Below are 25383 nucleotides of genomic sequence, written 5' to 3'. Positions count from 1 at the left end.
CAAACCACTAAACCGCAGTACCGTGAAGAATAGAGTCTGTTTAGACCGACTGAAACTTTTTACTTGTTTTAAAGACACTTTTCCAATATAAAAAACGTTATTTCAAAAATTGAATTTTTTATACTTTGCAGTATTCATCAAAAAATCAAAACCAACATATCCTAAGAATCGAATGCCAGTACAAAGGAGCAAAAACATGCATGCATGTGTACATAAACATATGTAGATATATAACTATGTACATATATCACGTTTGAAATTGTTAGACTTAAAAAAAACATAATAATATATACATATGTATGTACATAGTAATTGCAGTATTGTTTCTATCTTTCAATAAAAATTGAAGTGGATCCCTTTCCGAAATTGAAATTGCTTCAAGTAATGTTATTGTCCCAAGAGGCGTTTATTATCTAAAAAATAATTAAATTTAATTCGATGTGATATTCAAAATTTAGTGACAGATCTAATTTTATGCATATCAGTCATAATATTTGTAATATCGCAACTTCATACTTGTTATATAAAATAATATATGATATTATATGTGTTGGGAATAAGCAACTGAACTTATTAAAGCCACAAACTACAACAAGTATATTTTTACTTTCAACAACACTGCAGTCTACAGATTTTCAAATACTACAGTATAGCAACGCAATTCTTTGTAGTAATTGAAAGTAACAAAACATTTTTATATCTGCAATTTACATAAAATACGAGTATTAGCAAATTTTAAAGCGACAAAATCTAAAAAAGTTAAAAAGTTGAAAAAAAAAACATTCTTTATCATTATACTTTTTCTCTAAAACTACAAATCCACTACGTGCTGTTGAATATTTTGAAATATATTTGAATACAAAAAGTAATATATACATACGTGCATACAAGTGTATCGTTTAAACAATACATCAACACAACATGGCAAAGAACAACACCGTCGTCGAATAAGTAGTCGATTTTGCTTACTTATTATTCAGTAAAAAAAAAAATATAACAAACAAGAAAAGTAAAGGAACAAATGAAAAAAAATAACACAATCTTATTTTTTTTAGTTCAGTTACACATTCGCAGTCAGTCAGCCTGTCGATCGTGTTGGTATTCGTGGTATTAAGCGGAGGGAAAATTTTCAATTAAAATAAACGGAGGAATATTTTTGGAGAACTTTTTTAGAAGTTTTCTTTTTTTCGAAACAGCATATCGCGTTTTTTTGTTTTGTTATTGTTATTAAAACGTCCTAAAATTATAAAAAAAAATTTAATAAGTAATTAAAAATTTAGATTGTAAAATAATTTTAAAAATAAATTAACTTTACTTACACAAAAAGAAAATTTTTAAAATTATATAATATATGTATGTATGTAATAGAAAAAATATTTTTTATTTGTAAAATTTTTAAAACTAAAATATTTTAAAAAAGAATTTGAAATTGTTAGAATTTTTTAACTATTTATACGTCATTTTAAGGGAATTATACTAAAAATATAATAATTTGTGATTTGCATTTTTCTATTATTTTTCAAATTTCAAATTTTTATTTTTTAACCCAAAATAAATTGGCATAAAGTGAAAAATTTTTTATTTATTTTTTTTTTTTAAATTCAAACAAATCCATATGGGAATAAAAGTACCTACATATGATTTTAAAAATTTAACTTTTTCTCTCTCCAGCAAATGAAAATTAAAAATTCAAAAAATTGAAAGCTTCAAAATAAAGATATTTTTAGAATAAAATTTTCAAATTAAAGAAAAAAGAAACATATTGAAAATTATTATTCGAATTTTTATTTTCTCTTCTTTTATCTATTTTTTGATTGGGAACTAAAAATATAATTTAATGATTTAAACCAGAATACCCTCGTGAACACACCATCATAAAAAAAATAAAATAACTGAGTTGTAAATAAATTGCAGTCAATTTTTTACTTAACTTCTTTTTTTGAATTTTGAAGAAATGAGAAAAAGTATTAAAAATAATTTTAACAGAATTTATTAAATTTATTTTCGAATTAAAAATTATTTAACTTTTTTTTTAATAATATGTATGTATATGAGTACAATTATTTTACAAATTAAAATAATCGTATACATATATGTAAATATAAAGTACATTATTTTTTTTATTACTTCAATGTTAGAATATCCACTTCATTTTTGAACGGTATATTACATATTATTAGTATAAAGAAAAATGACGGATCATAAATCAAAAGCAAGAAATGGTCAACCTGTTGGCAATACAACAACAACATATGAATTTCAATTTCCACAGCCAAAAGAGAAAGTACCATTCAAACATTTTCTTTATAATCCAAAAGATGGTACTTGCCTAGGACGTACTGCGTCAAGTTGGGGTAAGCAATTTTATTATTTTTTATTTCATTTTTATCCATTTAATTTTTGTGTAATATAAAAATTTCAAAATTGATTATAAGTATAGTTAAAGAAATTTTTTGCTGTATATTTCTAATTAAATGTAGGTACGTACAGAAATACTTATAATTAATCCATAAGGAATATTTCATAATATTGTGGAAAAATTTACAGTAGCGAGCGAACTGTATATACTTTACTCAATGAAAATTTAAGAGACTTCTTTGAAGACTGAGGCTCAATATCAACCAATTAATATTTTGACAGCTTGATTTATATAACATTAATCAAAATTTAAATTAAAATTTGATTAGTAATTGTTTATATGATCAGTAAAATAACAAACTGCATAATTACTTTATTTTAAAAACTAATGAGTTAATTAAATGGTAAAGTGACCACGTCACACATGTATATTTACATATGTATATTCAAAACTACTTATATATGTATTTTTATAAATACTTTAATAATTTTATTTTTAATTTTGTAGTTTGGACATTTTCCAATTGCTTGAAAATGTCCTTGAAAATTTTAAGTTTGAAATGAGTAAAAAAAAATAAAGTCGGTCAGAAAATTTTTTTTAGTCAAAACATTTATGTACAAAGTAAACGGAAATTTCAGAACAAATACTTGCATATTAAAAATAATAAAATGTAAGTACTTAGTATTTTTTTAAAGATATTTCTTCCGCTCACACAATTTTTCAACCATTTTAACCAGAATTCAGTAAATGACATTTTGGATTTTCGAAAATTTTAACTTTTCTGTAAAATATTTCTTTTTCATTATGACAGAGAAACTCGTAATTTTTCAACATATTGTACAAACATGCATGATACAATAGTTCTTTAATTATTATTGTCTTTTTTTAATAATCTTAACAATATTATAATGTTATCAACAATATTATCAAGCTATGTATAACACTGATAAGCATTCTACATCTTGTATTTGTGTTGTTCTCAATATATTTAACGCTTTTTTTTTAATCATTTTTAAATAAGTACATACGTCATAAATACGTGCTCAAAACGAAATATACATACATATACATATGTACATGTAGTTAAAACGAAATATGCCACAGGGTAAAAAGTATAAAAAAAAATTACAGTAAAGTCACAATCTGTAAAAAACATAAGCATTTTGGAAACCAAAATTTTCAATTAACTCATTTAAAAACAATTAGTTATTATTTATGAAAATGTAAAGGTGAACACTAAAATTCAATAACCTTAATAAAAAAATTTTAATCAAAATTTAAAATATCCAGACTAAAAATGATTTAAGAGCCCTTTTTTTCTAAATTAGATTTAAATATCAAAATACATGAAATTTATTGAAAAATATGTTTACCTCTAACTCAAATTTCAATCAGGCATGTGTTTTTGTTTACTGTGTCAAAATTCCAATTTCTTAGTACAGACGTTGTCATTGTCAACTCTAAGATTGAAAAGCCAAAAACAAAAATATTCAGTGTTTGATTTAGTCAATTTAAATTATGTATGTATGTATGTGTATATATAAAAATTGACAATTAACTTTTTTTAACCATTAAAGTAATAAATTAAAACTTTAACATACATAAACTAAACGAATAAAACAGTGTTAGCAAGCATTCAATAAAAAAAAATTAAAATTTAACTCTTTATTCAAAATACAAGTAAGGTTTTAGCAATACTACAATTCGTATCCAATTTTTCACTTTATAAATGATAAACTTATTTTGAGTTACGAAGATCCTGTGGTTTTATTTTTCAATCACTTTATATGCAAAGCCTCTCTCAGACTTTACCCAAACTAGAATTTATGAATATCTTTTGTTTTTCATTATATTAATAAATTTTTTTGTATGCGAAATATAGAAAAATGCTATGCATACATACATATGTACGTCTGAAATGTGGTATTTGCGATAAGAATTACTGTGTATAATAAAACTGTATTTTAAAACTTCGAAGAAAAAAAATTATTATTTTATTTATTTAAATTAATATCTTGTTTTCATAATCATTTATATTGAATTTATTTACTTTTATTCTCTTATTATTTTGTATGTATTAGTGTTTAACTTTTTCTTGTTTAAATAGCTGTATGAATAATATAGTTATGGCGAATCAATTATACATATGTAAGTACCTACGAATTTTTGTATGCATAAAAAATCTGATGTGAGCAGCACATGACCAACTGCATTGTATATTTTCTGAAAAATATACATAAGTTTAAACAAATTTTTAGCCCTTTCATAAAAACGATGTATAGTGAAAACTGTTCTATATTTGTGTCCGAAAGAAGTTTTGCAAATCTATTTTGTTCTTATTGGCAAATTATCAAAATATAATAAAATTGTTATGAGCATAATCCTATATAAGTACGTATACATGAACTGTTTTGCTTTTATAAACCTGTCAAACAAATATTATTTTTACATTCGTATTGAGTTATGTTTTTGTAGTATTTCTTTGCACCTATTACTTTACAGTATTGTATTTATAAAAATCTCTTCTGGTTTAAATGTTTACCCAGTGTTGCACAATGTTATTACGTAACACCCAAATGTCAAAAAAATCCAATTTTTGTAAGCATTTAATCGATTAGAGCTCTTAACTAAACCCGTTTAACTAAGCAAATAAAATTAACTACGTAGGTTTTCAATAATATTTAACAAATTATTCAAAATATTGAAGTAAATATGTAATTATAATGTTTTTTTATTTTCTATTTGACATTAGACGTATGCACAAAACTATGAAAATTTTTTTTTGTTTTGTGTTTGAGGCAGTAAAGCAATTAATTTTAGAACAAATATGCTAAAACATTGATGTACTTTAACGATTTACGCAGTTATAAGAAATGCAATTTATGAATTTTTTTGACGTTGAATATAGTAGAGAAAGTAAACGCTCTAAAAAAGTTGACGCACTTAAACGAGAAACGGAATTAAGTGGGAAGCTGCTAAACAGGTATTACTGTAATATGTTCTTTGGACACTTCTATGAAAGTTAGTGACTTTTTTGGTTGCGACTTTATTTTTAAATTTAGTTTTTAAGAGAGGTTTACTTTCTTCGGCTTCCCTGTTTTGGTGAGTTTCGTTGACAAACACAATTGAAATATTAAATTTCAACAAATTTCTTTAGTTACTTTCCCAGATATTGGGAAATTGTAAAATTATTTCCAAGTGAAAGTTCAATTTCTACTACGATGTGGTAGAAATTATTGCCGTTAAAAACTATACATGTGAAATATTGTATCTTGACAATACCTCAACTTCTTATTATATGCAATACGATCCGTAAAAGTAATGAGTATGTAAAAAATATATGTGTAGTTAATTACCATACTGAATTCGTTTTAATAATTTTTATTCGTATAGAAAACATTTTGCATTTTTTTGAGAGTTCTATTGCATAAGTAAATGTAATTTGAGTAATGAACCTATTTCCAACTATAACAAATTTATATACCTAATCATATATGAAAAAATCTAATTATTAGGTATGTGCATGTACATATGTATTGTACAAAGTAACACTTACATTTTTTTATGAAGATCTGCGTGAAAATAAATTTACTAAATGCAGGGTGAATCTGTAGCATGGTTTAATCTCTCGGGGACGCAAATTTGAGACAATTTAATGAAAAAAATTGCTCCTGGGGAGCTATAAATGAGTATTTAACCCCAAAATCCCAGTTGAAAATTATTAGTTTCAACAAGAAAATGTATTGACTTAAATGTTTATAACTTCTATAATTATTAATCAATTTAAAAAAAATAATATGCAATTGAAAGCTAAAATGTAGTTCTTTATTTAAAAAATCAACAGTGTGTCGTTTGAGGCATTTGTTTTAGACTTAAAAAGATATTGAGGAAAAAAATCTACAAATACAAATTTTTCTCTAAAAAAACCTTACCTTATCCATTTTTTTGTCATAATTTGAAAGCCTTTGAGTTAGTCTTCAAATTACCTCCTAATAATTATTTTTGCGCGATGTCCCGTTTCGTAAATAATTTGCTTGTAAACTAGACAGTATACAGGAAAAATCGTTATTTTAATCTAGGTAAAAATTACATAAACTAAATACTTAAACTAAATAATTAAATTAACTAATTAAATAACGATTTCTTTCTGTCTCCACTGTGCCACTGTGTTTTATTTTTTTTTTATTTTGTATACTTATTAATAAATAAGTAAATTAGTTTTTATCGAAGGAAATAGTAAAAAATTGTACTTCATTAGCGATCATGTTTAAGTATAACGGATCAAAATTAAGGACAAAAACATACTAATAATGCAATACATTTGCAGGTTAGGTTTGAATTTTCATTTTCAATTAGGTTAAGTTTGAATTACATACGAGGTATGTACTTCAAGCTTTTATGCGATCATTTTGAAGCAACTGATTTACATAAGTGAATATAACACTATAAGTGAAAACACAACAGACGCTTCGGATTTCAATTTGACTACATGTTTATACAACAATTATATACAATATATACTTATATATTTATACGTAGATTCATACATATGTATGTATGTCTCATATTTGTTAATTAAAGAGAGTTTTTTAATTTGCCTTTTATTCATGAATATTTTTTTCTCTTATTTTTCATTTTGGATTACTCATTATTCATCTCTTCTAGGAAAAATCCCAATTATAATAAGCATAAAAAACAAAAAAAAAATATTGTTTAGAATAAATTTACTTATGACATCAATAGATGAAAAATTTGAATTACATAATAATGGATAATTGAAATATACTTATCCTAATCCAGTGGAAAAAAAGGTTAATAAATCCAAAAAATCTACCTTTAAAAAGCAAATTTATTAACTTCGTCTTATATTCTTGGCACATTTATTTTTTTGCCAGATTATTAAATTTTACTGTATTCAGTTGATATTTGATTTGATAAAGGCTCCTTCTGTAGATCCCGGAGTTTTATGAAAACTTTGTTCATTATATTGTCAGTCAGAGCTCATAAATTTGTCAAATTTCAAAAAAATCTGATTATTATTTTTTTAAAAAGATTAAAAATGTTATTAGAGTTCGAGCAGTTAACATCCAATTACTAAAACTTAGTGTACCCGAAAATTGATAAATTCATCACATAACCAAAATATACAATAAAATGCACAAAATGACTAAAAAGGAGTTGAGTCGACTTCTCGAAAACGGAACTACATATACATTTCTATCTGACGAAGCCGACATGTTGCGTATTTCACATGATCAGAATGTCTCCATTATTAAACAGAGCACGAGTATGTTTATAAAAATATATTTTAGTACTTTATGTAATTACTAAAATATATTTTTATAAACATACATAAGTACATACATACATATTACGTAGATTCACTTAAATAAACACTTCTATTTATATTAAATAATTATATCAACTAATATTTATAAGCACCCGTTGGTTAGATCGTTTGACTTATTAATTTGCACTCACACAATTGCAATTTTTAAAAGTATTTAATTGCATATGTACATACATATGCATATTATACTATTGATAACATTTGCGTTTCTAATTTCATAAAATGTGGATAATATAGATGTCTTATTTAATACACTTGATCTAGATGTCTTTTTCCTGCATATAAATAGAGTATATTACTTATAATTCAGTTTTATTGTATGCATGCTATTTAACTATGTCCTTCTATAAATATTTCAAAACGAGGAGTCATTTTTCGTTATCATAACAGTCATAAAGGAAATTGATGTACAGCAGAATTTCTACTTTCAGTTTTGATAAAATTACGATCACGTTGAAATCACGTGCATAAAAATAATCCCTGGTATATCAGATACTCGTATAATATAATCGTATACAATCATATGTGGACACACATGGAGACACAAATATTCATGCACATATTATAATATATGCTTTGGAATATTCAAAATTATAAAAAATAAAATTCTGTTCAAATAATACGCGACAATATCAACTGGTTCCTCTCTCAACTCTTGTTTTTGTTTTATTTTTTAATACCTTTTTTACCCTTTTGTTTTTTTTTGAAAGAAGCTTATGAATCCCATTTTAGTTTGAACTTTATATTCTAAAAAATAAAGAAAGAACTCAATTAAAAACGTATACAGTCATATATACATATGTACATACTCGTATTATGTAGTTACTTTTTTAAAAGAGAAAGGATTCTCCTCATTTAACTATTTCAAGTCCCTAATTTCTTGTACAAGCAAACAATACGATTCAATTTATGTTCCCCAAATTTAAAGTATGGTTTTTTAAAAGGTTTTAGTTACAACTGTGTACTGCATACACATATAAACACATACAGGGTGTTTCATATAAGGTGGCAAAAAATTTCAAGCTTGATTTTTTGATCAATTTTTCTTTTTAATCCGAAATTTCTCGAAATTTTATGTTATCTATTTTTTTTTTGTTGCGCCACTTCATACAAAAATAAATAACAAATAAACACGTTTTACTGGCAAAACTATGAGAGATAGAAGAAAGTGTTCTATGTGTTGAACACGTAAATCGAACGCAAATAATTACAATATGAGCTTAGCAACTCGTGTTACGCGTATATTTAACAAAAACAAATTTTTTTAAATTGAAAAAACAATTTTCATTAAAAATTAAAAGAAATTTTTTCTACATAAATTTTAATTTGGGTTCGAAAAGGTTAATTACAATAAAACTCTAACGTTTTGAATCCTTTTCAACATAAAAGATTACATAAGTGCAACGGTGCAAATCTATCAACTGAGATAACCTATGCATCTCCATTACAAAGTTTCAAATGAAACCACCTTAACTTTGATATTGAAATTGTTTTACGAATAATACAAATAAGTTTGAGTTTTATCTTAAATAAAGCTGTGTATGTATAATCCAATATAATAAACACTATAAATAAACAAAGTTCTGTTTTTGTTTGAAATTTTCTTTTTGCGGTTGCAAAAAATAATACAATACGCCTAGTGACGTAAGAGAATTTTACTACTACTCATTCTTAACAAAGGAAAAAGGTGATGTAAATAATTTTAACTATCTGTAGAGGTTTTCAATGCATTCAGAAAATTTTGATAAAACATCACTGTTAAATCATCATCATTTACATAAACCAACCCATATACAGGGTGATTCAGTTAAGAGTACAATATTACATATCATTGTTTAGGGCATCAAAAATGGGTAAAATTGTTGTTTGAAGCTAGTTGTCAAAACTCAAAAACGGTTTCCGAGATACGGCGGTTTTAACAAATTTTCACGAAATTTCTACTTGCTCAAGCTTTTTTACTTATAACTTCCAGTTTTTGAAAGGACTAGTAACAGATTGAATGCAACTTTTTATTTAATTTTGTATTTTGTATACTATCGGATTACCAAACATTCCAACTTTGGAAAAACACTAACTTTTTCCATTTTGTATTTTTTTAATTTTCTTCATCCTCACAATTTTGTGTGAAAGCTTTAGAAATTTAAATTTTTTTTGTTACAGAATTTTTTCACTTTCCTAAGTTTTAATTTAAGTCCTCAAGCTTTTTACCTTTTACGGTAAAGGCGATATAGCATAAAAACCTTTTCTATGTCAAAATTTTAGTGGCCCTAAAAAAATGTAAAAAGTGCTGTTATTATCAACTTTTACTAATTTTTAACCACAATAGTCACTCTGAAAAGTAGACTTTATTATTTTTATGAAACGTTATTTTAGTAAACAAATAAAATTTTAAGATTTTTATTAACAACACTGTTCTGTAAAAGAAAGTTGAAAAGAAAGTTGAATTGGAGCTATTCAAGGGAGGAATTTCAAATATTTGATGTGGTGTTTTTTTGCTTAGTAAACCTATTTACTCATTAAATAGAATTTTCATATCAACGTAAAGTTTATTGTATTTAATTTTATATTATATTTGTTCTCTTAGATAACTCTATTTACGAAAGTTTTAACTTTTTTTCCATATTACTTTTTAAGTGACAAGCAACAAAAAGCTTGTAACACCAACAGTTGAATCTGCGAAGTATGAGCTCTTTCATACTTTTAAATGATTCACCCCTTGAAATGGAAATGTATACTTCTAATATTACTCTCTTTGTTCCAATCTAGTTTGTAAAATTTCAAAAGACATAAAAAATTACACAAGTTACAAAACTGTCTGAAGCAATAAATTTTTTTTTATTTTTTTTAAATGATTATTTCTAAGAGGAATTTTCCATTTTAATTTTTTTAATAAAACACAATATGACATTCTTAACTTGTATGTTTCTAAATTTAATACTTAAAAAGGACATTTTAATTGCGTGTCTTGCTGTGTCAAAGGAATAATTTAACGATACTTATGTGTAAATAAAACAAAAAAAATTAAGTAGTAGATAATCAAGGTGCGTAAAATTATCATAATATTATGTTAGTCATTATTTAATTTATGGCCACAAAAAAATGGTTGTTTAAAAAAAAATTATACAACATGATATGGAGTATGGATATCGACTTCGTAAAATTATATTATTAAGAAAATTTATGAATTCGATAATGAAAGCCTGAATCAGGCCTGGCTAACTTAAATCCTTTCTCGCACCAATCTAATAATTATTTTCTTTGGCGGACACGGAAATAGAATTACATAGTAAGGACCGAGAGCTCCTTCTTACCTACTGGGACCGTATTAAGTAATTCGATTTTCGCGAAACGATTTTCGTATTCGGAAAATGTTAAGGTAGTACCAACCAATTTCTATAGTACATCAGTATTACAAATTGATTGGTACTACCTTAAATACGTACCTAATATGCTGTTCCTGCATTATTAGGTTTTAGTTCCATTTTCCTTTTTTTTTTTTGGTATACATAATGCTTGCGAAGTACGATATTATCTATAACAAGTTATTAAACTCTTAATTGAAAATAGCGATTTTTACCGGCGAAATGTCCTAAGTCATATAGAGTATAATATTTACATGTATAAATAAGACTGCCCAGAATGAAGCGAAAATACTACCGCAGAGTTTACTATTTTCGTTGAAATAGCCTGAAATCCCGTTTTACTGCTGGCCATTTTTTTGGCATTATCTATTTCCATGTGCGTTCGGTTTTACATGCAAAATACTGAACACTTAGTGTTGACGATCCGTTGTTCTTCTGGACTAACAACCCCGCTTTGGTTGCATATCACGAGTGTTTTACATCAATAAGAATATATTTTTGCAGAACGTTAGTATATTCATGCCAAAATGTACATGTGCTAGAGTAAAACGACATGACATATAAAACTGTTATTGATTGATTACTGCTGGATGTAATTTTTTATATTTAGCAAGTTAACGACTTATTACCTGATCTAATTTTCAACTTTCCTTTCTTCATTAAATTATATATTTATAAACATAAGTAATGTATACCCATTGATATTTTAACAGGTTGACTCCCAATGAATCAGCCACAACGATGAGCACGGAAAAACCTTATGTTGAATTCCAATGTGAACATTTTTAAAAAATAAATTTTTTTTTTTAGTTGAATACAGTTTCAATTCCGGTGTTCCTAACGTTATACAATAAAAAATCTTTCAAAATTCTAGTTTTAATAAATATTCAAACAATTTTAGCAGCGCATTTGCTTAAAAATTTTTAAATTGTCTCTGGATATAAGACCGTTTAAGATTAGAAAAAATAAATCAACTTAATAACAACAAATAAATTTAATTACAAAAAAAATATTTTAAGTTATTATAGAAAAACCGCAATAGAACCGAATTATATCCATTGGACCGAATTATAAACGTTTACCTTATGTATACGATCATGGTTCTTCTTTTTACTCATTATTCTTAGTTAAACAGTAACACATTGTCAACTTAAATTACTGAAATGTTTTATTTTGCAGATCATGAATCGACTACATTTTTTCATAATCGGAACATTTACAAATACACATAATTTCTCACTTTTTATTTTGGATCATCTATAACCGTAATAAGTTTTTCTAAAATATTTAAAAAAATGTTCAAATTTTGCGATATATATTAATACGAGTAGGTACACTTTTGAAATTTTTTTCATAAACTGAATGATGAGGACTTTTATATGAAGCAATTTTTAACAGAGTTTTGATTCGGGACCAGAGAGTTAATTTCGAAAAGTTTTTCATTTAGATTCTTCGGCGCATAACGCTATATATGATTATAACGTGAGGCTTACCACGCATGTTTAAAAATCAAATAGAAAAACTAGATTTTTTTTGCGGATTTTGGATAATTACGGATATTTACACTGCGTCTCATTTTTCTACTGTTTCTTACTATATCACCCCGTTCCCCGTTTTTTTATTTTTATATGTCAAAGTAAATATGCCCATTCAAATGTAAATGCTAATTCGAATTAAATATCTTTTCTATAATTTTTAGTATAGAAAAATTAAAGGTTTTGAAAAAAATTTGAAGTGAAAATGATTTGTTTTCTGTTATTATGTAGAGTTTAGTTTTAGTAAGTAGCATTGATTGGTATTTTATAACTACAATATTTGTACATACATACATTATAACGTTAATGACCCGATTACAGTCGAAGCAATCATTAAGAAAAATATAAATATTAAAACGTATATGTATATTTTATATATATGTATACGTATGTAACTATTTTAAAGTTCATGTAGAAAACATCTTTGTTATTATTGCCAAAGACTAGACAAAGCAAATTATTATTTTTTCTTATAATTTTAAATAAACACCCCCATATGCTTCTACCAAAACTCACATATGTGTTCCTACTTAATTTTATTTTTTTCTTTTACAATTTTTCATTAACACCCCTCTCAACTCCTTCAATATTCTGACTAATTTTTGATTGTATGCATAAATAAATAAAAAAAATATCCCACTTATAAAGAGCCTAATTTAAATATAAAATTTAATTAAAATTTACTCATTACTAGTTATACAACCTGCTATTATTATGTATATTTATATACACACATATAAATTTTTCGTACATTATTTGTAGCATATACATAGATAATGAGAGACAACATTTTTGGGGAAAATGTCTCTCTTTTCAATTTTCCTTTACTAATCTAATTTTTTTCCAATATTTTTAGCCGCATGCTGAGCATTTACTTATAAAATATTTTCAATAAATGGTTGTGTTTGTAAATTTATATATACTTACTCATACGTACTAAAGATAAAAAGAAGAATTAGAGTTTTTATTAGATTTTATTAGGCTTATGTGTTTTATCCATAAAGCAGGAATGACATAAACATTTCGAATACAAAAATTTGCGTCATAAGAAAATTTCTACTTAAGGCCACCTATAAGTTATAAATATAATTATATGTATTTGATAGAACAAAAAAATGGGATATTAATAAATTTATTTATAGGGGAGACAAAAATATGTACATATATTATGACAAAGTTAAAAATTTTGCGAAAAATTTACTATAAATTTTTTGAAATAGAGTAGGTCTAAAGTTGTATCACGCATTTGAAATTACATATTTATGTACACTGCTAACATTTGTATGATATTGTTTCTAACTTCATACAAGAACAACTTACGTTTAAAAGTTCAGAAATAACCTTAAAAACTTAAGAATTTTATGAAATTTTTAATAACAAAATATTTAAAATGTCGTTTTCCTACTTCATACTTTGATGATCTTCACAATTCATTCATGAATTATGTAACCTATATGAAAACTTCTTTATTAAGACAAGGCTTCTTTTAAATTTTGGGGCTTACCTTGTCTTCTTTATATATTCACATATTTGATTATACTTACATATTATACCTATACGTTTCGACACAGAAAAGAAACTCACCACTACTTCTACTCAGAAGTTTCAAAGGTGTCATAATTACGTCTTGATTTCCATTTCATACCTACCTAATAAATATCTTATGTGCGTATATAAGTATATACTTGCACACACATAACCACATTTTCTCTTCTTGTTTTTATAATTATGACTATTAATGAACTTTTTTTTAAAATCATTTTTGCGTACCTAATTATTTTACCGGTTTATTTAAGTTTCATTAGAAATCAATTCAATATTACAAAACTAAATGACTCAAAAGCAATGTATAGGTGTAGATATTATGTACAGATGTACTCATATATATGTCTGTATATGCGAATTCAACTATTATTCAAAAGAGAAAAATTACTGCATATGTACATCAAACACTATTTAACAAAAAAAAGTAAGAAAATAATTCAGTTTTAAATAATTTAAAACACCTAATATGTATTCAGCAATTAACAATAATATTTGAAATGCCAGAATTTTTATTTAAATAAAAATTAATAATAAAGATTTTTCAAGGTTCTTATTAAGAATTTTATAAAACTCAAAAAAGAATTTAAAATAACTTTTATAAAAAAATCTTAACTTTATTTTTTCTCTAGAAGTACAAGTAATAATAAAAAATTATTCACTTTTTACCGACCGCTTTGAATACAATAAAAGAGGTGATGTGATGGCACCAAATCCCACATGTCGTGTTCGTGTTTCTCCATGATAGGAAATCGTTATTATTTTCTGAGAGATGTCTCTCTGTTTATCTTAGTGTGTGTCAGCCTGTCGGTGCTCTCTTATAGCTGAAGTTAAACTGAACCAATTTTTACGAAAATTTATATCTGAATTTACTTCGAAAATGAGACTGAGCTTATATACAGAGAAATTATCAACCAATTTCCATAAAATTGGACCTGGTTATTAAAAGAATGAACCAGTAAACTTTTCAGAAATATTTTTTCATTAAAACTAATTTGATTAATCAACTTAATTTAAAGTATTAATTTAATTAAATATTTCGGGAACAAATTTTTTGAGTTCTGATTAATATTTGAGATTATATTTGAGTTCTGATTAATAGTGTAACATTAACTGCGTACGGGAAATCGGATCACTGAAAACTAACCTCTACTAATATTCAAATCTCCATTTTTCTAGGTACAGGAACCAAAGTGTTCATTCTACATCTCATATAATTTGAAATAAATGCTTAAAAAACATTTTAATGTTCTTATGCAAGAATGCGAACGGTGATGTGCTGTTCACATCAGATTTTTTTAAGTTATTTTTTTTTCCTTTTTATTTTTTTCATCATGCTTAAAAGAGACAAAAAATAAAAATAAGGGAAAAAACGTAAATAAAAATTCCAATTAATTCATAACAAAAAATACAAAACTGGTTTTATTACTTTTTTTTCAGTTTAAAAAATATACGAGGTGATTTTTTATACGCCAGTTTCGATTTAAAATGCACTTGAGAGTATAATTTTGCAGTTTTTTAGTCTTAGTTTAAACAAATTAATTTGTCGCTTTACTGTTCTGAAATCAGGATCACTATTGAGATTATTGAGGCTTATTGTCTTTAAATATACCACGAAATATTCCTGGATAAAAATAGTTTTAAAAATAAAAGGTGTCAACATACTAATATAAAATTTTATTGCATAGTTTCATTAAATTTTCATTATGTAGCCTAGCTCTCAACAATAATCGTCATTGTTTTCGAAAAAATTATGTGTAAATAAACCTATCAAAAATGAAATTTACCTGCAAAATGAAGATTTTTCAACTCTTCTTTTGACAAAACCTTCAAAAGAAGAAAAAATCTACATTACACCTACCACTTTTTACTTTTTTTTAATCAAACTATTAAAAAATTTTCATAATTTGTGTTGTAACAAGAGCCAAAACACTAACGAACTTTAGTAATTTCAAAGTATTCACAAAATGGTTTTTTTCAAAGTTTTTAAAACAACTCAAATTTCTAAATTTGCAAAAATTTTTTCAATTTCGTATTTTTAGTACCATACCAGCAGACTTCAAAAATTAATATCTTTTAAGTTTTATATTTTTCAGTCGTAAAAAAGCAGTGTTTTGTGAAAATTCCTGCTTGATTAACTTACGACAACATTATTTCACGAAACAAAAATTTTAGCAGAAGAAATTATGAGGGTAACACTACTTATGATGCACATTATGTGTATGCGCATAACTAACGTAATATAATCTTACCAAAAGGAACTTATTTCAATGTCATACATTAAACTACAAGGCAGTTTAATGTATGGCATTGAATTTTTGGTGAAACCGCACTTCGGCTATTTTACGAAAATATCTCTTCAAGGATGAGGCGATTTGATCAACTTTTGGTATTCATATGTTAAATATTTTAGCGATTAAAATTTGGGATAATATGATTATAGCGAATTCGGATGGTACGAAAAATCAACTAAAATTGACAAATTAACGTTTTTCTAGGTCTTTAAAACAAAGATTAGGTAGTAACATCATTAAAATTTGGAAAAAGTATTTGAAGAATATTTTGTGCAACATTTTCGCTAAACTAGACAATGCCTTGCGGTCGATTACTTACCAAAAAATTTAGGATATTTTAGCCAACCAATTTTAAAGTTGCGGGTGTGTAAACAAATTTAAATATGTATGCGTATTTACAGACACATTATGTCATGCTTTAGTGTTCGTATTTACATAAACATTATTGAAAAAAAAATAACCTTTAAAAAAAGAAAAATGAAAAAATAATGTTCTTTAGCTACAAGATTTTAATTGTTTTTTTTTTTTTTTCAAAATAGCTTATTTAACTTGAAAATTTAATGACCTTTGATAAAACTTTAATTATTTCTTTGAACATACAATATAAAATAAGCATTAAAATTGAAATTTTAATTTTTAATTGAAATTAAATTTCAAGAATTTTTCATCCTATTATTATATAATTTCAATAAATCAAATATAAATAAATGTTTCGCACATTGAGGTTAACAAAAGAATTGTAAGTTTTAATGTTGTCAACAGATGTCTACATTTTTATTGCAAGCGATAATGCAAAAAACAAATGTCACATAATTAGTAGTGTGAATTACCTGTCATATTATTAATTGGCATATAAATAACCTGGCATATTGTTAATTTTGTCAAAAAAATTTCAACTGCTGATTTTGTTTTTTTGTGCATAAGTAATGGATAATTTTGAAAAATACAAGTAATTTTATTTAATGACACTTGGGTCAAGAATTGAATATTTCTCAAAAACAATTTGCTAAGCCAGTTGTCAACCGGTTATATATGTATATAAAAATTGTGCACGAAAGTGCAAAAGTTTTTTAAGCATAAATTGTTAATTGCCAGTCGGTGACTGTCATATGCAATTGTTGTCGACCGATTATTGAAGACATTATCAAATGCACCTATTGAATTGTATAGATTCCCTTTAAAAGACGCAGGAGTCATTATTATTGTGTAGAAAACGATCATCAACAAAAACTTTTGTTTCGATACTAATGCTAAGCGAATTAAAATTTTACTACTTTAAGTAAGTACGTGAGTAAGCAAACCGCAGAGCAAGAAAATAAATTTTGGAAAAAAATTAAAGTATGAATTTTTCATGCATACATTTTAAAATATATGTATTTATTAAAAAAACATTTGAGGGCAATTTTTATTAAACGTGAACACGTTTAATAAAAATTTATGTTTCGCCAATTTTAAAATCGACTCAAAATAAGTTTATAACTGCACGTAAATAATAACAATACTTAAAAAGCACGTTTTTAAAATTATTGAAACTCATTTTATTTATAATTATTACTGAAAATTATTTACATTTTAAATTATCGTATCGTAAAACTTCTCATAACATTGAAATTGAGGTAATTGAAAGTACAATATTTATAATTTACAATTACATATACACACTATTTTTTATTAGTTTTTTTGGTTATTTTTTTTATTGATTATTTTTATATTATCCGAAGTTCAGTAACCAAATAATACGAATAATTTATTTTCGACTTTTATTGTACTTAGCAACTCGAGTACAAAATTATGTAAACAGATAATATAAACTTATCCGGATTTTTGTGTTTTTTTTATTTTGTTCACATATCATCTCATTTGGAAAAAAAAGTTTTAACTGCTTTATGTGAAATGTTACTTTGTAGTGGTTTCTTTAAAAAAAGAAATAAACTTTAAAAATATTATATACCTTACAATTTGATTATCTAATTTAAGTAATATAATTTAAAACAAAAAATTTTTGGATTTAATATACATAGAACTTGTTTGCTTATCTCACCAGATAAGAAGAAACTGAGTAAGTATCCCATTTTTTATACCAAATTTAAACACCATTTAATCAATTGGTTTTTTAAAATGAAAAGTTCAGCCAAAATTTTGGAAAAATAGAAGAAAATCCATGAAAAATTAAAAAATCGTATTAAAATAATAAAAATTCTAATTTAAAAATAAGAGGAAAAGTGAAACGCGTTCAATGATTTAAAAAACTTTCAATTTTACTATTTTGTTTTACTATTTTCCTTCGCACAACTTCAGAACAGGTAAATGATGTCGATAAAAAATTGAGCCAAAAATTAAAACATTTTTGAAGTGGACTCGAACCAATGACCCACTGGTTTCTAAGCAGATGCTCCACCAACTAAGCTAAAGAGGTATAAAGAAATTATCGGCAAATAGTTCTCCTCACTGCTTTATGCAGTAATCGTCATGATTACATGTATTGGTTGCATGCGATCGATTCAATCGTCTTTGAACCAAACAATCACAAGAACATTATATTAGTAGGATATTGCCTATTAATATCAACTCTTATTATAAATTAATTGAAAATATGCTTGTTTCTTCGTTTAAATTATGTTATTTTTTTTATTCTTAAACTATAAAAAATTAAGATAGTGTTCATAAAAATTTAATTATTTCATGTTGCAGTACAATTAACAACAATTTACAAGTTTCCATCCAAAACAATCTTTATAAAAAGATATACATATAAAAGGATTTATAAAACTTATCTGAAGTGAATACATTTTACTCGCTTCTTTTAAAACTTCACTTATAACATTTGGTATTTTTCCATTATTGCTTACCAATACTTTTCCAGTAACCCCTCTCATAAAGTTAGGTGTAACTTTTCAAAAAGAATCAAAAATTTTTATAAAACTTATAAGTGATACCTATATTAAACTTATAAGTAATACCTATATAGAGGCCAGCAATCATTTGTTTCATCACCAAATTTTTAGTGATCCAATCATTTATATTTATATTTATATTATTATTATGACCACTATATATTTATATTATTGATATGACCACTTAAATATTCTTACTCAATATTAAGCTTATTCAAATAAGCCCCTTCTTTGAATCCGCCAGTGAATATACAAAATTATATTGATGTGAAATAAAAAATTATAACGTTAGGTTGTTAGTATAAAAGTATCTTGTCTACGTATATATGGACCTATTATTTACTCAGTTTTTATTTTCCAATGCAAACATAAAATAATTAGTTTGATTTATAAAAAAATCTATTTAAACGCTCATGTTTAATTTTTAAATTAATTCAATTATTATTCTTAATACATTTTTCTGCTCTAATTAATTACCTTGTAAAACATCTACATAAAAGCATAATATCTACATATAAGTATATACGTATATGTACATAATATATATGAATATGTGCGTATATGAGTACTACTATTATTAATATTGTCTGAATAGCACATTTTATATATTGCGACATTATTTTTAATAAAAATTTATCAGACATGAAATTTCAATAGACGACAGACAGTTCAAATAATTTTTGTTTTTTGTAATTTGCTTAAGTATATAGAATAAAAATTCAATATTATAAAGTAAAAATCACGAATATTTTACCTCGTGATTAATAAAAATATTCCGAAAATTAAACAAAAACGAAATAAAAAAAATATATACATATACTTATATATACATTCATATACATGTAAATATGTATATATATATCGTAAATAGTTATGTTTCTATATAAATTTATAAAAAAAATTTACAAAAAACCAGAAAAAGCTAGTAACAGTTATATTAAACTATAGTTAACTGGTTATGTGCTTGCAATAATATAAAATCAAATCGTTTTGATCAACAAATATTAAAAAAAAAACAACAAAACTAAAAAACCAAACGAATTGGAATGCGCACTGCTTTCGTCAATGTAAAATCATAAAAAACAAAACTTTTTGACTAAATTATCCTTAGATCGTCAGCTTGACTGAAATTAATTTAAATAAATTCAATAAAAAAGTGCAAAAAGCTAAACGACTAATACAGATTTAGCAGGGTTGTTAGATGAGTAAAAAAATTTTTGTTAGCATGACAGCGGTGCGTCAATATTACGAACATTCCAATATAAAACAAACCGGTAAATTTTTTGAATTAAGTACTCTCTATGTAATAAATATCAAAAAATTTGTTTCTAATATTATAATTAATAGACAAATTTACCAAATCAAATCGTTGTGATCAACAAATATTTAAAAAAAAAACAAGAAAACTAAAAAACCAAAATAAAATAGATTAGATAACTATTTTTAACGAACAGACAAATTACTTAATTTTGTTAGACATAAATATAACAAGGTATAGGGTATAATTCATTCAGCTAAGAATGACTTAAACATTTTTATTTGTTATTAAAAGACTCGGCAATTAAATTATTGCATTGCTCAGGCGTTTTAAAAAGTATTTTAACGAAATCTATGAATGTTTTGAATTTGTCAGCGAAAGAATTACTTTAAAATATGATACTAATTTCTCTCTGTTCAAAAACTTTTAAAACAGTGTTTAAAGCTTTTTTAGAGTTTTTTAAGAAGTGGTAAAAATATTAAGTAAAACTTCAATCATAAATTAAGTGTGATAAATAAAATCAAACAATTTAATCGTAATCGTAAATAAATCTGATTTGTTTAAAATGATTAACAAGTAAAAACGTTTCAGTCGGTATAAATCGACTGAATAATACCCTGCACTTTGACAATCTGAGTTTAAAAATTTGTTTTTGAAATATTTGGGAATAACTTTGATTGGAAATAACTAACTTGAACTTGTCAAACCACTTCATAGAAACTTCACAGATATTATGTCTGACCTGTAAGTGGACACATGACTGCCGAGTTTCATGAATCTAGCCTTAATATATTTTTCCAAATATTTAAAATTAACTTTCGAAGTTGTATATCAGCTACCCGAACCTGTCAAGCAATTCCACCAAAACTTGAGAAATATATCTGACCTATAATTGGACACACGACTGCCGAATTTCATGAATTTAGGTTTATTATTTTTCCATAAATTTAAAATTACCTTTCATAGTTGTATGGCAACTAGCCGAACCATTCCATTAAAAATATTTAATATTAATAATAATTTACAATTCCATTAAAAATTTTCAGAAAATATGTGAAGTATAATTGGACACATCTTCCCATTAGATATTAATATCTCTATAGCTTTTTGAAATATTTAAAAGAACCTCTTTGAGTTGTATTGCAGCTAATTGATTCGAACGCGTCGTAAATTACAATACCAGCCGTCGTTGGCACAAAGGAAAAAACTTGTGAAAGTTTGGTGTCGATTTAATTATTCGTTTTTGAGTTATCGTGCAATCAGACGGACGGACAGACATGTCGATTAAGTCCGTCCGAGATGTATTGTCTAGTTAAGTGAAAGTGTTAGAAAATATTATAAAAATGTCTGTTAAATACTTCTTAATAAGGCATTAGTAAGTTTATAGTAAATATACCCAGAAAAATGTAAATGTGGCTCTTAGTAGAGTTTCGTTCTGTGCTACCAGAACTCAAAACTCAAATTTCAAGAAATTCCATCAATTCGTTCCGTAGATATGGTAAAAAATGTAAAATCAGCCCACAGATCAGTTTTCGAGCCCTGTTCTTTCGAAAAAGTTCATTGTTTTAATACGAGAAATTTAAGTACATATTAAATTTCAATGAAATCGGTTGATTATTTCTCTTTATATACGCAAAAATATATGTTTGGTCCGTAGTAAACGTCCAGTTGCTGATGGCTGATTCCTTCCAAAAGTAAGGAGATTTCGCGGACGTTCGAGCGAAGCTTATATGTGAAATTTCAAGTAAATCGGTTGAATATTTTCTTCAAAATGGTCAAAAATGTAAAACAGGCCCGCTAAAAAGTGCAGCTCCCGAGGACTAAGGTATTCCAATAATTAATCAATCCGTGCCATAGTCGAAATAAACTTACATATCTAATTTCATCAAAATCGGTTCCGCCGAACTTGAGATACACGCGTACATACACAGTACGACAGACCGACAGACTGACAGGCCGACAAGTTGCAAAAAATAGTTTATTTACACTTTCCTGCCATAGAGAGGTGCGTGTTCCCACCGAAAACTCGATATGCAAAATTTGTTGCCATCACATAACCTACCTATTGTATACACTATACGGTAATGAATATAAAAAATAATGTGGATAAATCAAAAAATAATTTATGCCGATACACAATGACATGGATCATTACAGCACTAAAAAAAATCCATGACATAGATCATTACAGCAGTAAAAAAAATTCTAAAAAAATTTTTTGAAAATTTAATCCATACGCCAACAATTTTGGATATAGTTCAATTTGCATCCCAAATAGATTTAAAAATGGAGGTGAATCAAAGTAACATTTGAATATCTATAAAACTAAACGAGATGTCGAAAAACGGATTAAATATTCTGAGAGGTCATCCGTAAAAACCTGTAAAAGTGTTTTTGACTCAAAAATAACGAAATTGGCGTATGTATTCATGTTTGGATATTTTTTGGTCAGCATTATTCATTTTTTCTGCGGCCTAAACTTTAATTATTTTCAAAAAAAAATAATCATTAATTTTTTGTTACATATTTGTGATTTAAAAAAAAAACTTTCTTTTGATTGTAGTATGTACTTATGCCCTCATTTGGAAAGATGGATTCGATGTATATAACGAACGGCCTTGATGTTATATCGTTCGTTATGTTGGAACATTACTGTATTTTAAATCCCACAAAAAAGAATAAAAAAATGTTTTTGTAAAAAATAACTTTTGTAATTAATAATTTTTCAATAATTTCCGATTTTTACATAATTTCATTGAGAATATGTTCCTTTTATAATATGTTTATATAAATGTATGTAGATACTACATTAAATTGTAACCTAGACAATGTTAAAGTGGTTAAAGCTTTATTTTTTTATTGAATTTTAATAATAATTTTCAATACAGAAAAAGCAATTACCTGGTTGTTTCTATTTATTTCAACACCTTTACTGAATGTTAATTATGTTCAGGTATACGTACAGGCAGTATTATGTATTGTAAGAAAAAGCGTAGACTTTGACGATATATCATGCTTCATTTTGATTCTTAAAAAAAAATAATTGGCAATTTTTAATTTAATTCTTAATAATTACAATATTACGTATTCCAAATTGAATAAAATGCGTTTTCGAAAGGCAGAGAACAATAAATCGTGCTTCCAAAAAATTCTGGATGTTTTTTGTAAACTTTTGACTACAAGTATTGCCAGAGTGCATTAGTTAGTCATTTAAATTGACATTTTTATAAGCCGATTTTTTAATTTTTGTGTTAACTTTGATGTTATTAACTTTGATTAGAAAATTATCAATAGACTGATTATTTCAAGAGGGATGGTGATAAGACATTAATAATTTTATTTGTAGCGTTAATTTAAAAGGCATTAAAAAATCAAAATTTGTATCCCGCATTGTAAAAAGAAATTTGTTTTTGTTTGACAATGCAGTATTCACTGTGTTTAGTTCTGGATTTAATGCCATAGTTATAATTATATTGTTTTCAAATCAATTTTTTATAAGCACAAATAATTTAAACTTGAAAATTCAAAAAAAAAAGTCAAAATGTAGATTTACTATTTTTTTAATAAACTTTAGATATAATATTGTATATATATAATAATACTTTATTATCATAAATTAATTTTCAATAAACTTTCAATTTTTATTTTAAAAATATTTTCATTGTAATTAACAATATCGTTCGCTTAATTAAAAAATTACAATAAATTTACCAATAAAATTACAAATAATTTACCTACACTGACCACTTGCATACAATCACAGCCAAAAAGGTATATTTTAGCAAAAAAAAGTTAGATACTTTAGATACTAAGGCACATTTTTCTCAAAATTGATAAAAGCACAATCAAACGTTAATTAAGACTTTCATGCAAGAGTAGTCGTGTAAACATAACTATAAATATAAAATTCTACATTACTTAAATATTAACGATGTTGCTATTCGCCATAACACAAATTTTAGTTGAATTTCCAAAATTCTGTTCGAATTTGATAAACTTTTAATCAAGCGGGTTTATTATATGGTGTGTAAAAACACTTATTATAAATTCGCTTTTGAGAATTTCAGTAGTTATGTACATATTTTTTCGAGTTTGACACAAAGTTCAGACAATGAACAAATTTTTTTCTAAATGTCAACATTGCAACGATTATGTTGCAATGTTGACATTGAAAAAAATAAAAGATTTTTTACTTAACACAAACACAGTCATTCTGTAAGATCATCGTTTAGCCTTTAGTATGGTCTCAAGGCTTCATTATTCTGCAAAAATTTTTTTACGGCAGGATGACTATCTTACATCGCATTTGAATTGTGCAAGCGATGTGTATCTGCGCAAATTTTATATTATTTCAGTCTTATCATATACTTTTAAAATAAAAAAAAAACAAATTACGTATGTTACAGAATGTACCTAAGGGAAGTATGTTACATAGTACCTAACTGCCATTATACGACAATTTTTTTAATTTACTTATAGCACATTAATACGTTAAAAAAATTAAAGTAAAAATACGATTTTTAAAAGTTTAAGTTAAAGTTTATACGGGTAAGATTGTCATATATATTCGCTATGAACAATATTGGAACATGAAAAAGTTCTTATGTGCGTAAAAGTTTTAATTAAAATAATTTCCAGTTATATATATAATGTATACTTATGTATATGTTTACAGGTTCAATTAAAACTCATTTTTTTCAATTATTTGCAATTATTTATTTAAATGGCCGAATAAAAATTTTATCCTACGCTTAAAAATCATCAAGCAACTAGTAAATTAAATTTTTTT

At 25.4% G+C, this 25383-nt stretch overlaps 1 protein-coding gene and 1 long non-coding RNA gene across 5 annotated transcripts in view; one reads left to right on the top strand and one right to left on the bottom strand.

Moving 5' to 3' along the window:
• Nucleotides 1-1049: 1049 nt before the first annotated feature.
• The window catches only part of LOC129612494 (sodium/potassium-transporting ATPase subunit beta-1), a 30977-nt gene continuing 6643 nt past the window's right edge, over nucleotides 1050-25383 (top strand). Inside the window, exons 1-2 of one of the 3 annotated variants that reach the window (XM_055526131.1) lie at nucleotides 1050-1353; nucleotides 2139-2354. In XM_055526131.1, coding sequence (XP_055382106.1) covers nucleotides 2192-2354 — 163 coding nt within the window. In that variant the 5' untranslated portion in view covers nucleotides 1050-1353; nucleotides 2139-2191. Of the gene's footprint in view, nucleotides 1358-2138; nucleotides 2355-25383 lie in introns of all 3 variants that reach the window. The other 2 variants (XM_055526133.1, XM_055526130.1) reach the window with 2 other exon arrangements.
• LOC129612495 (uncharacterized) lies at nucleotides 17967-23777 on the bottom strand. 2 transcript variants are annotated; one of them, XR_008697236.1, is made up of 3 exons: nucleotides 23679-23777; nucleotides 23496-23622; nucleotides 17967-18355 (listed from the first exon to the last, which is right to left on the bottom strand). It is a non-coding gene; the product is annotated as an uncharacterized LOC129612495 (long non-coding RNA). The 2 variants fall into 2 exon arrangements; XR_008697235.1 differs by lacking the exon at nucleotides 17967-18355 and adding an exon at nucleotides 20219-23415.

This window comes from Condylostylus longicornis, unplaced genomic scaffold, assembly GCF_029603195.1.
Source record: "Condylostylus longicornis isolate FDR11 unplaced genomic scaffold, ASM2960319v2 ptg000072l, whole genome shotgun sequence".
Classification (NCBI taxonomy): Eukaryota; Metazoa; Arthropoda; class Insecta; order Diptera; family Dolichopodidae; genus Condylostylus; species Condylostylus longicornis.
Note: the sequence above shows the minus strand (reverse complement) of the source record. Positions and strands in the feature narration are given on the sequence as shown.